Below are 14,895 nucleotides of genomic sequence, written 5' to 3'. Positions count from 1 at the left end.
TTTGACAATTTTTCACTAGGTCAATCTTGTATGCAGAAATACCAACTGCTGACGGTATGTTGCTGTACTGTTTTCCAAGGAAGAAATGGGCTTTGATGTGTTTTATTTTGTTTTAACTAAAGAACTGTTTGATAATGGAAACAAAATCCACTTGAAAATATCTTTACCTATGATATATAGTTGAAATACCCCTTTTCCTAGGGCCATATCTACTACAGACTCGATTTCAATCTCATTTTCAGTCCAAAAGTCTGTCTGTGGATACCAAACTTCAAATGGGAGTCAAGCAGAGAATGGCTTGAAACTTTTCTATATAATTGAGGTTGGATTTTATCCTAATTTAGACAATAAATAAGCTGGTTGTTGGGAAAAAAAATTAGTCATTGATCAGTTTTAATCACTGGTCTAGGACTTAAAATTTAAAGAAAGCCTGTAGTATATTGTGAAACTGATGTTGCTAATTTGTTTTTTGGCTAAGGAAGTTGCAAAATGCAGGTTATTAAATTACAGAATTCAGTCTGCCATCTTGCTCTCTTTCCCTCTTGTCACCCTTGGCAAGTCTGGCACAATTTAAGTAGGTAATCTCATGAGTAGCTATATTTAGATTTAATGCCTTATGCTATTTGAAAGCTGATATTCCTTGCAGCTCTGAGATGCTGGCTCTTGGATCTGGAGGATGCTGATTTCAGCTCCTGAGGATACCAATTTAGCCTCTGAGAAATGTGGACACAAGGTGGTAATCAGAATGGCCAGCTAGTAAAAGATAGATGTTCAGTTCTCTTCACTCACCCTTAAGGCAGTCTTTATTTTCTTAGTCCATGTGTTCTCATAGACTGATGCAATAAGTTTGGTTATTCATCAAATGTTGTTTATATAGTTTGAAAGGACATGAACTGTCCTAAAGACAAGTCTTTTGCTTGCAAATCGTGTCAGACTTCATGTCAGACTGTACTGCTCATTTGATGCAATACATGTAAAAACAGGTGAAGTTTACACAGCTGTATTCACAATAAGTTTTCTGTTAAATGTGAGAAACAGCCAGCTTATTTGCTGGTTTGTAATTGTTCATATTAAGAAAATATTACTCTTATATGAGATTGATTCATTATGTTCAGCCTCCTTTTTTTCCTCTTTGTGTAGATGAAGAAAAATTGGATGACCGAGCTAAACTAAGTGTAGCTGCAAAGAGACTCCTTTTTAGAGTGAGTATTGCATTAAATTAAACACTTCAAATAGAACGTGCTGAAGATGCCCAAAGTGCATTAGAATGAAGTATAATGCAGTTAACCAAGTTCAAGCTACATAACTTTTGTTTTTTACTTCATTCCCTACCTACACAGACCTGTTGCCTGCTTTAAAAGTGTTATTTAGAGAGAAGTGTGGAGTTAGTTTTAACTCCATGGTGCATACTGTGCAGTTACATCTTGCTTCTAATTCAGAGATGGGCATTTGAGAATTTCACTGCTGTGCATGCAAGAAAGCTAAGAATAAAGTACTGTTTCAGAACTTTTCTTCCATGGTTTTAATTATGACATATGTCCTGCTAGGAAATGGAAAAATCATTTGAAATGAAGAATATTCCCAAGCCACCTGTCAGAAGCTCGGCGGTGGAGAGGAGGCTGCGGCGCTTGCAGGACAGGTCCCACACCCAGCCCATCACCAGCGAGGAGGTGGTCATTGCAGCCACGTAAGTCTGCTCTGGGCTCTGCCCCTGGCTCCTGCTTTCAAACCTGGGAATAAGCTCCATATCTGTGGTGCTTATAACTTTGTAGCAAGGAAAATATTTATTGCTAAGGGCCTTGAGAGCCACAGGGGAAACTATATTGAAATTCCTTTTGAAATGTAGAGGGACTAGTAAAGCATAACTGTAATTTGGCAGGAAGTTTAGGAACCTGTGGATTAGGTAAACGAGATTAATCATAGCATTCTTTCATAACCCAAATGAATAAGATAGTTTGTGCTGAGGGAAATCTGCACCATTTCTTATGGAATGTATATGTATTGGGGAAAACTTTTTACACCCCGAAATCTCAAAGGTACTTTTTGGAAATGCTTTTCTTGCACTCTACTAGTATATCATGACATTTTCCTGAAAAAGGGAAAATCATTTTGGGGGGGAAGTTAAACAATGGTGAATTGAATGGATGTTCACCTAATGGTCAGATGTTAACTTACTTTATGGGTTAAGAGTAACTTCAAGGGACAGTCTGCTCCTGTAGGTCTTTAGTTCTTTCAAGGTACTTGGAATTACTTTGCAAATGTCACAGCAAATAACTCAGTTAATTAAAAATGATTGCTGTGTGGTTTTTTTCTGTTTTGTTTTGGTTTGTTCTTTTCTGTAGTTAACACTTAATGTATTGCTTTTCTTAATGCTTTTTTCTTCTCTCTCCCTGTGAATTTTCCCTCCTTGGCAATTCTTTAAAGTGAAACTAGCCCTGCTTCACGTTCTGTGAATACCCACACAGTAGTGACAAGAGTACCTAGTCCCACTGTAGTTAAGAGCACTGTACAACCTACCAGGTACTGGGGGGGTAAACATGCATGTTACATGGAGCACAAGATTCCTCAATAGCAGATGCATCTTTAAAGTCTTGAATGCCTTTTCAATGTGTCAAGTGAATACTTGTCTCAAGAATATTTAAAACATTCATCAACCTCATTTATGTTTGCATGATAAAGCAATGCAGCTTTTTTTTGTCAAGCGTCTGTTTTCAGGAGCCTTCTAACCACACTTAACCTGCTGTAGAAGCTTATTCTTCTGAAAGAAAGAAATTAATTTGCATGTGAGCAAACATAGCAGAACCCTCTTCGCTCTTGTAATTTTTTGTATGGTAATATCATCCTAAGATGAAAATAGCACAGCTGAGTGCTTGATTTCACAAGCAGTACATGTCCTTTGTCTGTCTCTACATGTATTTTTTTAGCTTGCAAAATTAAAGGAAATATAAGAAATTGCACCACCTATAGGTAAAGTTGCAGAATACTGTTCTGAATGAGAGAATTTTAGCAGAGACCATGACAGAAAAAAAATAATTAGAGAATACTACTAATTCCATAAATGTGAAAGAAGTTGAACAATAAAATCTTTTATAGTAAAGGTGAATAAAATACATTATTGTAGAGACAAATGCAGTTACAGCTTTTATGAATCAATATGTCTGCCTTCAGCATTGGTCAATTTTCAAAATCAATGGACTGTGTTTCAAAACCAATTTTTCTTGTTGATTTATCCCACATAATTCAAAACAAAAGACAGTCTGAAATCTGTTGCACTTTAGATTAGAAGAGTCATTGCAATTTTTTCTAACTTAAAAGCAGCACAAACTTGGAGTTTAAGTCTGTCTTTTAAATGTTTTTATCATATATGGTCCACAAATTGCTTTCAATAAAATTGAACTTTATATAAATTGCACTGTAGGACCTTAAAGGCATCTTAAATGTCTTTCCATAGCATGTCTGTGCTCTGTATAAAGAGATTGTCTGGAAAATCTCTCTTCGATCTTGAGTTCCCTTGTAAAAAATGTTGTGTCCTAATCAAATAAATTCATGAATGAAAATGTAACTTTTTTTTAAATCTTCAGCTTTTGAATTAGAATTCATCATGCCAATGTTGAACCACTGCATACCCACTTAGGCTGCTACATTACATTGGCTATTGTGCTTCACGTGCAGATCTTCTGCTTCTATCAGGTTGAGATTTTAAAACTGCCCAATGGCTTCTTCAAAACTAATTTCCTGTTCTGCTTCTTCAGCTTGCAGGCATCAGCACACCAAAAAATTTTAGCTAAAGAGGAGATAAGAGCAGCCAAAGAGGCGATGGGGCAAGATCAGTCTGAGGAACCAGATTCTTCCACCTTAAGCTTGGCAGAAAAGATGGCTTTGTTTAACAAACTGTCTCAGCCAGTGTCCAGGGCCATCTCCACGAGGAATCGGGGAGATCTGAGGCACAGGAGGATGAATGCTCGTTACCAGACTCAGCCAGTCACCCTTGGAGAGGTTGAGCAGGTAAGTGCCATCACAGCTCCTTTGCATTTCTTTTTATTGGAGAAAACAGCTTCAGTGTAAGATCCCACAAAGGCTGGCCTTTCCTTTGCTATGAATACACACAGAGGAAAAAGTTTGTCAGGAAGCTGCCTTCTGACACTGAACATTCCCTGAAGTGTTCAAATTTTTTGGTATGATTTTCTTCTTTTTCTAAGTAATTTGAGAGTATATCGACTTCCTGCCTAGTGCAAGCTGTACCTTTCACAGTGTGTGTCACTTCCACTAGAGTATTACATGTTGTCTAAAAGTAAATTCTTGATCAAAGGTGTAAAAAACTGAGACACACATCATTTTGCTTTGGTTGTATTTTCAGGGCATTTTGGAGCTTTGTCATGTGCATTTTTCAGGCTCTTTCCTGAAAGCACAATATATTTCTGTTATTAGTAAGGACATAGTCTGTAATTTTCTTCTGGGAGGAGGCATTGATTTTTATCTGTATTTTTTTCCCTTAAAGCAGAATACTTTTGAAATTCAGGAAGTCAAAGAGAAATTATTTAATGTGCAGTGAAATTTGGCTTCCTGTTCTGGAATACTTCATCTAATTGGAACTGCAAAGGAATGCCTTTTTAGTAAAGCCTCAGCATAAGGTGGCCCAGAAATGGTCTTTTAGATCTCTTCACAATAGCAGAAACAGCAGTCCCTTTGCACTACAGCTTTGAAAGAAATCACTTTAACAGTCAAGCACAACTCCTGTGCATGTCATATTTCTATGTATTTGGATAAATCTGTGTGTTAGAAAGTTCCTGCCCTTTTCTTTCTATATGCTTCATTCATGATTATACATTTTCCATATTTTATAATAACAGGATAGTGAGAAAGCAGGATTTCTCTAAACATATTGGTGCAAGGCTTTACAGATTATAATTGTACTTTATGCCTACTTTACTTGCACATGAAGTAATAATAAATGCTTGACAGATTTATTTAAGCAAGGTTTCCAGACCTTACATAGTCCTTTTTCCATTCGCTCTCCACGTGCCAATCACTGTCACAGCATGGCCTCTTTTATGGTTGTGTCACCAACTTGTTTGAGGGCAGCATGGTGGTGAATGGAGCAGGGCTGAAGCAGATGGGGAAGAAGTGACAGCCACACCACTTTGTCAGCCTTATAGAGCAAACAGGCTTTTCAAGAGAGGAAAATCAGAGGAAGCATGTTGTGTCATCTTTCTGAACCTAGCAAATGAAATCAGAGTTGACTCTGAAGCAAGCTCAATGGGAGTGTGTTTGCAAAAAGACTTTCTACGGTGAACTGTTCATTGGAGTGTTGGGGGGTTTTGAGATGCAGATATGGTTTTTCTAGAAAGAAGAAAAAGAGAGCTCTCAAAATAGATAACTAGAGGTTATATTCCCAAAATGCATATTTGAAAATTAAAATATCTTGTAATTAAAACTGAATTCACTTTTCTGATCTCCTCTAAATTTCTAATTCTGATAGATGCAATGGAAAAAAAATAAACTGGTAACTATTTTCTTAATCTTGTTTGAAATCTTTGAGCTAACATAGTCTTTGCTCTGCTTCCCAGTTTTCTTAGTGAAGACTGTTGTGTGTGTTTTATGGAATCTGCATGCACTTTTAAGGTTCTGAGCTGACCTCTTCCTACTGGTGTGATCTTGTCTGTCCTTTTGCACACTGTTCACTAACTCTGCAGTTTAAGAAAACAACAAAAAAAAACCCTCTCCAGATGTGTATGAGGCATGTTTGTCACTCTCTTATATAGCTTTCACAGCTTCTCCTTTGGAGAAGATAAAGCTCTGCATGTCAGAAAAAGAATGCATCTTAACGGCATCTAGGAAAATTTTACAAAATTATTATGTTAGAAGAGTAGAAAAGATAGTTGTTCCACTGTGGGGCCTGGCAGAATAAGTTTGGAAGTGTTTTTAATGTGCTTCTTAGGCTCAAATATTTTGCCAATGACAGCCAATGTTTACATTTGCAAAAGTCCTGCATGAAGGTGATTTATGTGGAGGGAGCATCAGGAATGTCTGCCCTGGGTTGGGACAGCACGGAACAGTCTCTCCCTGGCACTCAGTGGTCACCAGAGCTGGGAGCTGCGGGGCTGTGCCAAAGCTAATGAGTCCTGCTGAGATGCAGAGGTGATTAGCCTGGGCACATGGCATGTCAGCTGGCATCTGGAGCCTGAGCTAATTCCTTCCTGCACTGCTGCAGGTCCTGAGCCCCGACACAATGTCAGGTTGCATGTTCCACACACACCCCTTGTTGCTAAGGATGTTGCTGCTCACATGCAGTTGTTTTTACCTTGAGTGGAATAACCCATCTGCAGACAAATTACAGGGGCATTGTTGCTTTCCTTACCTGTTCTAGTCTGTACTGATAGAGTACAATATTTACATGAGAACATACCTTGGATGAACTGATGTGATATGGCTGCTTTTCGGAACTGATAATTTCAGAGCTTGTAAGTCCTATTTGGCTTTTTTGGATTTTTTTTTTTGTTTGTTTTTTTCCCTTCATAGGTCCAGAGTGAAAGCGGAAAGCTCGCTCCCCTGTCACCTGCAGTTGCAACATCGATTTCAGCCATGGCCTCTGCCCTGGCTCCCTTGCTTGGGGACCTGCACGGGAAGCTGAGCCCTGATGGCAGAGGGAGCGCTGGCACCAGGTTCCACCCTGCAGCAGAAAACTTGGACTCTTCAGGAAAACACACACACAAGTCGGAGCAGTGGCAGCCCTCCATGGAAGCCCTAGAAAGCAAAAAAGCATCAAAGAAACATGAAGAAGAAAGAAAGAGGTTTCTAGCCCATGAAGCTAATGAAATTAAAAAGTACAGCTCCTTTGAGGATGAAACCACACATCCTGTTCCTGAAAAAGCAGGAGACCACCATAAAGACACAGCATACAGCTTCCTGAGGAAGGGCAGCTTGGAACTGTTTGGTTCACAAGCACTTTTTCAGCCCCTGGAACAGAAGGAAATCGATACTGGCATGCAAGGTAAATGGGAAGACAAAAAAGGCCAGTCCTTTGAAGAAAAGGTGGATTTGGAAAGTGTTCTGAAAAGCAAGACTTGGCAAAGAGGTGTGGTAATTGCTTGCTGTTGGTGTGGTCTCATTCAGCAAATGGTGTTTCAAGCTTTATCAAGACTGGTTATGTTTCCTTTTTTAACACTGCTTAGAAGTACAGAAGTATCTGTGAAAAGTTTTATAAATAGAGGGCTTTTTTTTATTATTCTTTCTATTTTCCAGTCTTAAAAGATGGCTCAGTTTTATTCAGATTTATTTACTTTGAAAGAAGTGGTACTATATGCTGAAGCTAAGATTTATTCTTTCTGGTTTTACCCTTTCTCCTGCCCTCCAAAATTCAGAACAAACTAAACTTGCTGTTTTGAGTCAAATATCTGCCCTTAATTTTTGCCTTACTGTGCATATAGAGTTATGAATTACCTACATAACTGCATACATAAGTAGGAGTGGATAATTTTCAGATAATTAATTTTGCAAAACCAGTATTATTTTCTCTTTGATGTGGTGATGAAATACAAACCAGGAAATTCTCAGAGCAATTACATTTCTATAAGCACAGCATAATTTAAACTTAAAAATAAACTTGCCTATCTTTAAATGAAGTACTTAGGAAATAAACTGTGGATTTGGTCATTTCATAAGTCCTTCTATTCTGCTGAATTTAGAAGGATGTTCTGTTCCATTTCTGTTTGATTTTGATGGGTGACAGCATCACACCACCCTGTAGCACTAAAAGCATTACTGTGTTCATCCTGTGAAGTTAATATATTTTGAATTTAATGGTCTTCACACAGGCATAGAGAGGAAGGTACAGTTCTGCCTGTATTCCTCTAAAGCAGTATCCACTCTGTCCAATTAGCCTTTGGTGACTGCAGGGAACATGGAGACTGGGATATAATAGGAGCAGCCATATATCAGAGGGGTGTTGTGCTTATAACATTTCAAAAAGAAAAATGAAGATCAATTATATTTCTTTAAGGATAACTGTAATAGTGCATTTATCTTTTTTCATTTCAGTTTTTTCCTGTGGTTTAATTGCTGCTTGAAAAAACAAACCCAAAAGAGCCCCCAACACCCTCCTAGAAAATAATACCTCTATTAAGCTATTAAATATCCTAGTGTGCTACTCAAGCATTAAACTGCTTTACCAAATAGTTAATTTTCTTGTTTAACTTTTGTCTGCTTCTCTTCCCCTGCTCTTTGTTCCCTGTCACTTTCATCTGTTCCTTTTCCTGTTGGTGTGATGAGGGGAGCAGCAGTTTGTGCCTCACCCATGTGAAGTTCAGAATTGTGTATTGAACATGATGTTCTGTGGCTTACTTGTGAGCATCAGTCACAAATGGCAGCAAGTAATGCTGCACAATTAGTCTCTGTGCTCTAGCTCAGCCAGAAGTTTCTCCCTGTTAGAATAGTATGTGATGTGAATGTTTAAAATACAGATTTGCTTCTTCAGTGTTAGCAATGTAAAGTGTCTTTGAGAATAAAACTAATTCAGCACTTCTCTTTTGAATGGGCAGACCACGCTGAGCCTTCTTCTGAACTCACCAGCACATCAGCCATGAGGACAGTTTCACAAACAGCAGCTGCAGCATCCTGTAGACTGCAGGAGCTCTCTGAACAATTGGAAGGCAAATTTTATAAGAATTCATGTGAGATGTTTTCCATGGGAGAGAGCAAAGCACAAACAGCTGAGGATGTCCTCGATAATGCCAGCAAAACTATGTCAATTAAGGAAAGGTACTTTAATTTCTCTATCTTTTTTTAATGATCCCTATAAATACAGTTATTATATTGATGGTGGTATAAAAAGAAGAAAACTAAGTAGTGATTACTAGGCTTTATTATTACTAACAGCAGAAACATGCAGCTAATCTGCCTGACATGCTTATAAAGCAGATGATGGTGAATGAGAATTACCATTCAAGAGAACATAATGACCTGAAAGAGCTACCTGAATAATCAATGAATATTTCAGAAAATTAAAGTTGGAAAATATAGATGTTCTGATTACACTTATATACTCAATATACTTCTCCAGGTTCTGCTTTCAGTTATACAACAGGTATAATGTGATTCTGGTTTATTTTAATAACCATTTCTTCTTGGTCTACAGGATAAGCTGACTAGAGGGAGTCACAGATAGACTCTGATATTGCCCCACTAGTTCAGAAGTACCTGGTTGCCATTTTGACTTCTTTGTATTTACTGTAGGGATTTTAAAAGGATAGTAAGTTGGACAGGTTTATAGGAGTACTAGAAATACTTTTTCCAACACAAGATCATTCTGATCTGAAGCAAAATGTTAAGTTCTGCACTTGTGCAAAGAGTGGGAGTCCAGGATTGAAGTGCCAATAGCTGCTGTAGTACTTGTAAAAGTTTTCCTAACTTAGTTAAAACTTTGAGAGTATAAACTCAGTCCCAAACTGGTAGCAGTCCAGTGAGTGAATTATGATTATGATTATTTGGCCTATCTTTGCTTCAGTTTTTCTGCATGAAAGCAGAACCAATAAGTTAAAATAACTGCCTGATTAAACTTTCACCGTGTAAATGTATTTCCTCACTCAATGAGGGGAGTGTGATATTAGGCATTCTGAACCTTTTATTTTTCTTTTAAACATAATTCCAAAGTTTGCTTCTAAAATTCATGTGTTTCTAGGAGGTATGAGTCATTCTCACTTACAAGCATCCCCACTCCCTGTCAACCCCTTTACACAAGGGGATGCAGGGACAGCTTCAGCAGCTGTGCACTCTTAGTGCCCTTTCTGAAGGCTGTATTACCTTTTTCAGTTTATTCTTGTTTTGTTTAAAGCAACTTTCATCCCCATTCCCCATCCCCTTCTGTAAATATGTCAATTGTCTTGGCAGATGAGGTTTAAGACAAATAACTTCTGGTTCATAGGTGGTGAATGATCTACCATCCCTGATCCTGGTGGAGAGAAAGAGGTTGGAGGGAAGATCCAAGTTTTAGTAGTTGTTTCAGTCCTAACTTCAATGCCTCAGCTGAGTTGGTATCTTGAGGAACTGAAGCCTGTCAGTCACACAATCAGGAACCACTTTTTTTAGGACTCCAAGACTGTGTACTCAGTCCCAGAGCTGGCAAAAGGAAATACCTGCTGTCTTGTCAGGAATTTGTATACCCTGATTCCACAAATATCTGCAAATGACTGAGCTCATATCAAAATGTTTCAGCCTTCCAAAATACCACAGTAGTCTACTTGTCCCAGAATTAAAATACTACAACCACTAAGTTTCTTTTGCCTGGCTGCAGTTCATGCCAAGTATTCATAAACATCAAAGAACATTTCTGCTAAAGATTGACTATTACATTTGGATTTCTTTTTCCTTTTACATTCACTAACTTCATCTTCCCATCCAGTGGATTTTTCTGGCTGTGTCAGACATTCTTTCACCTTATGGAAGAACAACTTTTCCACACATGAAATAGTATTTGGGCAGGATGCATGAATGCTGGTCTGGATAAAAGTGATTTTCCACAAAGACTTGCTTCACTGAACTAATACTATCCTTGTAGAGTGAATGTATGGCTGGCATTTTTAGAATTGCCTATATTATATAGAAGAATGAAAATCATGACTTTTTAAGGAGGAAAGACACCTATACTCTCTTCTCCTGCCTCTGTGCATTTATTGAGACCAAAGGCCATCCTGTCAGCTCCACTGTAGAAGTCAGCTGCATGCCATGATCACCATTTTAAAAAGCTACATCTGAGTCATTTCTGGCGAACCTCTTACCATCATTCTCACTTGCTCAGGAAAAATCTAGCCTAAACTTAGTTTTCAATCTTTTTTGATCTATGGATACCTCAGCAATACTTTCTTACATAGTCTGGTTCCCACTATACTGAATTTATGCACTCTTTTTACAGTCAACTTCCTTTCTGTAGTTATATATCTCATATTGCTCTCCAGGATTTATGATTTATCCAGAAAGAACTGGTCAAGTGCAGCCAAGGGAGAACATGTAAAAACCAAGCCTGTGTCCAGTTTATTCTAGCTCAAGGAGACAACTAGCAACTAAGATACTAAAATATTGCCACAGAGGAAAGATGTGTCATTTTGGACATTTTTTGCCAGGACTTTTGCCAAGGCCTTTAATGCCACTCTCTTTGTTTAGGCAAAACCATTGTTCAGATCTCATTTCTGTTTTCCTTCAGTATTCACTATCCAGCATTCTGCCTTCAGCTCTGAAAGCTTTTGCTTTGAGGCCACCCTGACACCTCTGGGATGAGGATCATTCTTCTTGATGTCACATAGTCTGTCTCAGTAGCAGGTGAAAGAAGGATGCAGAGCAAGCTGTCAAAGATGGGCAGACACACTAAAAGCTTTTTCTTTCAAGAAAAGAGTAGAACTTACTTTCGTCATATTGGAAAAGGAACTTTTGGAGGCAAAAGTTGTGTGTCTACACTGTGAAAGTGACTAATGAATGTTTATTCATTATTTATAAAAAGTGGAAAACTAGAGCTATTCAATGAAACTAGTAAGCAGCAGGCCTTAAACAAATCTAAGGGTTAGACCTAATATTTGCCTTATTTTCTAAGACTTTCCAAAGAATCAGCTGCTCTGTACTGATGAGCTTGTGGGCTTACTTTTAGGAACCAGTTCAGTAGTTCTTGCATCTTTATTCGTCCAAAAGGGTGTCCTCCATTCAGCTGTTGCTGAGTCAGGGCACTCTGACTTTACTGCCACTTCCATTGTTCAAAAGAAATGTGTGGCTTTAGGTTTTACACAGCAGTGAAGGTTTTATTGGCATACAGAGCATACACTTGTTTCTTTTAAGTGGTGATTTCATTGCTCAAAACAGGCAAATGTGTGTTCTCACTTGTAGGAGTCAGTTGTTTCATTACATATACCAGTGAAGCATGGAGGGCTGCTATGAAACCATCCTTATGGCAGAGAAGAAAACAAAATCTCCAAAGACACAGAAGTATTCTTAGAATTACAGATTTTTCTCTCCTTGATCAACCAGGCTGCTTGGGTCAAAGGTCTAGAGCAAATACCCTGCAGTAATGTTAGCTTAAAAAAACCCAAAACCCAGGAAATAAAAAAAAACACTTTTTTTCCCCCCTGCCTGCTATGCTGAGTAGCTGTAAACATTTTTAGAAACAAACCCAGCTTAGACCAAACCTGACCAATATGCCTTCTAGCTTCAGTTATCACAGATCATTTCTAAGCAAAACTGACTTGAGAGAACATAGCTACTGAAGATAACTCATTGCATGGTGGCAATTCAGTCCCATCTTGGTCTCCTCCACAGTTTTACACATGCATGGATGCACTCCAGAAGATTAGTTCTGGGCAGTGAAATCTTGTGTCCTTTCTGCAAACAATGACCATGACCTCAGCTCCTTATTGTGAGTCCTTCTCACCCCTACTCATCCCGTGCTGTGAGGTATGAAGCAACCAGGCACCGTGAAGCCTGCCAGCACTGCCTGCCTGGGCAAGAAGAGAGGAAATAACTGCTTTCTTGAATACTAACATTCTTACTGCCATTGTATTCTGTTAGATTTACTGTTTTCTGCATTCTTAGTTTTTCTCAAGTGACTGCCTTAGGCCCAATTGATCATCCCCCAATAGGTCAGTAGCATGGCTGCACCCCTTGGATTTTTGCAGGAGGCAGCTGCCTGAACCTTGGCCTCTGGCTTCTAGACCTCCTTGGTTCTACCCTTTCCTTCTCCTCAGAGTTTCCAGACACAATCTGCTGTGAGGATAACAGTAATCACATCTCTGAAAAAGAATTTCCATATCTTGTGGTCGGAATAGGTTTAACTACTCAACCTGTTCAAACATTGATAGGGTTTAGGGTTTTGTATAATTCTTACTGAAATGCTATAGATTTGAGAAAGGTATGTCATAAGACTTAATTAAACTAAAAAATTATTTAGTAGATCAATGTAACTATTTGCAAAAGTGCTGCAGATACACATTTTATGGATTACTAAGAATGATTTCTGAAGGGTAGAAAACTCATATAAATGTCAATTTCTGAGGAAGGTAAACTGAAGATCATCATGCCTGTATAGACCTTATGTTCCTGACTGACTTCCCCTGTCCCCAAAAGTAGTCACCTCAGGGTTTGTAGGGACAAATATAATTCTAGCAAACTAATCTACATGTTGTCCCCACTGCAGCCAGTCAGCACTTTGTACTACATTCAGAATTTTGCTCAAGATTAGGAACTGTGAAAAGATCCCACTTACTGAGATTAATGGTAATCCACATTTTAAATGTTAGACCTCCTTTAAACAAGTTGAATGTTGCTGGTAAATTTCACAGCTGCAGAGTAGTTAGCACCAGGTTATTAGTGCATTGATGCTGCTGATTTGTGTCACAGCAATGTTGGGCTAAGCAAGGGAATACAAAGTGATCCCAGGGAGTCTGATAAGTAACCTCAGCCCCTGGAGCTGGAGTGAAAGCAGGAACTGCAGAGTTGTCCTTTGATGTGCCTGATGAGACCTAATTGGTGTGTGCCTGCTGAACAGACCTCTTTCTTCTTGGGCTTTAAAGAAAATAATTTTAAGAGTATTTTTTAATGAGTACAATTAAGACCAAAGGTAAGATACATATTCTTAACTTTGGACATCTACAGGATAAGTATCCATAGTCAAACTACTCACTTGCTGTGCCTTAGTGACAGGGTGGAGGGGAAAAAGCAGTTATTAATCTGACCTTTTTATACACCTACTTTAGGAGGATTTGTGTGGTACCTTGGTCTCCCTTGACTGTATTGGCAATTTCCACTGACGATACAAATTAACTGGAGTGTCTGTCTCAGGTCTGGATGTCTGTGTTTTGACAGATGATTGCCACTCAACATGTACAGTATAAGGCTTGGTGTTTGTTTGTGAGCTTTGTATATGTGTATGAAATGTGAATAACTTAGCTAATGCTACAAAACCTAATTTCAGATTATCTTGAATGCAGCATTAGTGAAACAATGAGGTAACCTTTTGAGGATAATGGGAAGGACGGTTTAAAGCTGCCTGTTGGCATGCTTTTCCTTGTAGGTTGGCACTGCTGAAGAAGAGTGGTGAAGAAGATTGGAAGAGCAGGCTCAGCAAAAAGCAGGAGTATGCAAAGGTGGCCGTCGCTGATCGCAGTGCGCAGATGCAAGAAGTTGAGCAGCTGTTGAAGAAGGTAACTCTGTCCCTATTTGGGAAAAACATCTTGCTTGAAATGTTTTTGCTTTTTGAAGATGCATCCAAGTAGACAGGCATGCCTAATATTAGCTGCTAGCTCCTGCTGCTCCTCTTGTTGTCAAGCTTGTCTAAAAACCAATTCTCCCAACATGAGGGATTATTTAATGAGGAGGTCTCCACTGTCCTGGAGAGATGTGTAATAGTGCTCACAGTGTCTTCACATCAGAAGATAATGAACTAGGAAGTGGGTCTGTAAGGCTTCTGCAGCATGTACAGGTATAATGATTTAAGCCCTTTCTTCTGCCCCTCTTCCCTCTACCCCTTCCACGCCCCCACACTGAAATTGCCTTTATACTTAGTTCTGGTGTTTTCTTATGTATGGGTGAGTTTGTAAAAATGTCACATTCCTAACACTGTGTTATCTCTGTGCATACACTGGGTTTTTAATCAGTTATTTTGGATCCTAGAGCTACTGAGGTAATGCAGGAACAAGAGCATTCATGAGCCATTTGGCTTTTGGTTATCTTGCATGATCTTTGCAGTTTGTGAAGAGCCAGAAGTGGCAGGACCAAGATTTTATCTGTCTTACAACAGGTAGTGAATAAAGAGGGAGATGGGTAGGAAGGTGTGGAGGAAAGGGAGATCCACATTGTTAGTACACTCTGATTATGTCTATTTACATGAGTAAATTAGGTTGCCCAGCGAGAGCAGATCTTTTA

The 14,895-nt window shown here is 38.8% G+C and overlaps 1 protein-coding gene across 7 annotated transcripts in view; it reads left to right on the top strand.

The window, feature by feature from the left end:
• The window catches only part of SVIL (supervillin), a 134,453-nt gene that overhangs the window by 90,049 nt on the left and 29,509 nt on the right, over window positions 1-14,895 (top strand). For 5 of the 7 annotated variants that reach the window (XM_058825573.1, XM_058825555.1, XM_058825562.1 and 2 more), the window contains 9 exons: window positions 20-54; window positions 1,141-1,202; window positions 1,548-1,687; window positions 2,425-2,520; window positions 3,753-4,005; window positions 5,480-5,503; window positions 6,520-7,075; window positions 8,538-8,757; window positions 14,045-14,174. In XM_058825573.1, coding sequence (XP_058681556.1) covers window positions 20-54; window positions 1,141-1,202; window positions 1,548-1,687; window positions 2,425-2,520; window positions 3,753-4,005; window positions 5,480-5,503; window positions 6,520-7,075; window positions 8,538-8,757; window positions 14,045-14,174 — 1,516 coding nt within the window. The remainder of the gene's footprint in view (window positions 1-19; window positions 55-1,140; window positions 1,203-1,547; window positions 1,688-2,424; window positions 2,521-3,752; window positions 4,006-5,479; window positions 5,504-6,519; window positions 7,076-8,537; window positions 8,758-14,044; window positions 14,175-14,895) is intronic. The other 2 variants (XM_058825579.1, XM_058825566.1) reach the window with 2 other exon arrangements.

This window comes from Ammospiza caudacuta, chromosome 1, assembly GCF_027887145.1.
Source record: "Ammospiza caudacuta isolate bAmmCau1 chromosome 1, bAmmCau1.pri, whole genome shotgun sequence".
Classification (NCBI taxonomy): domain Eukaryota; kingdom Metazoa; phylum Chordata; class Aves; order Passeriformes; family Passerellidae; genus Ammospiza; species Ammospiza caudacuta.
The sequence above is the reverse complement of the archived record's forward strand: the minus strand, read 5'-3'. Positions and strand labels throughout refer to the sequence as shown.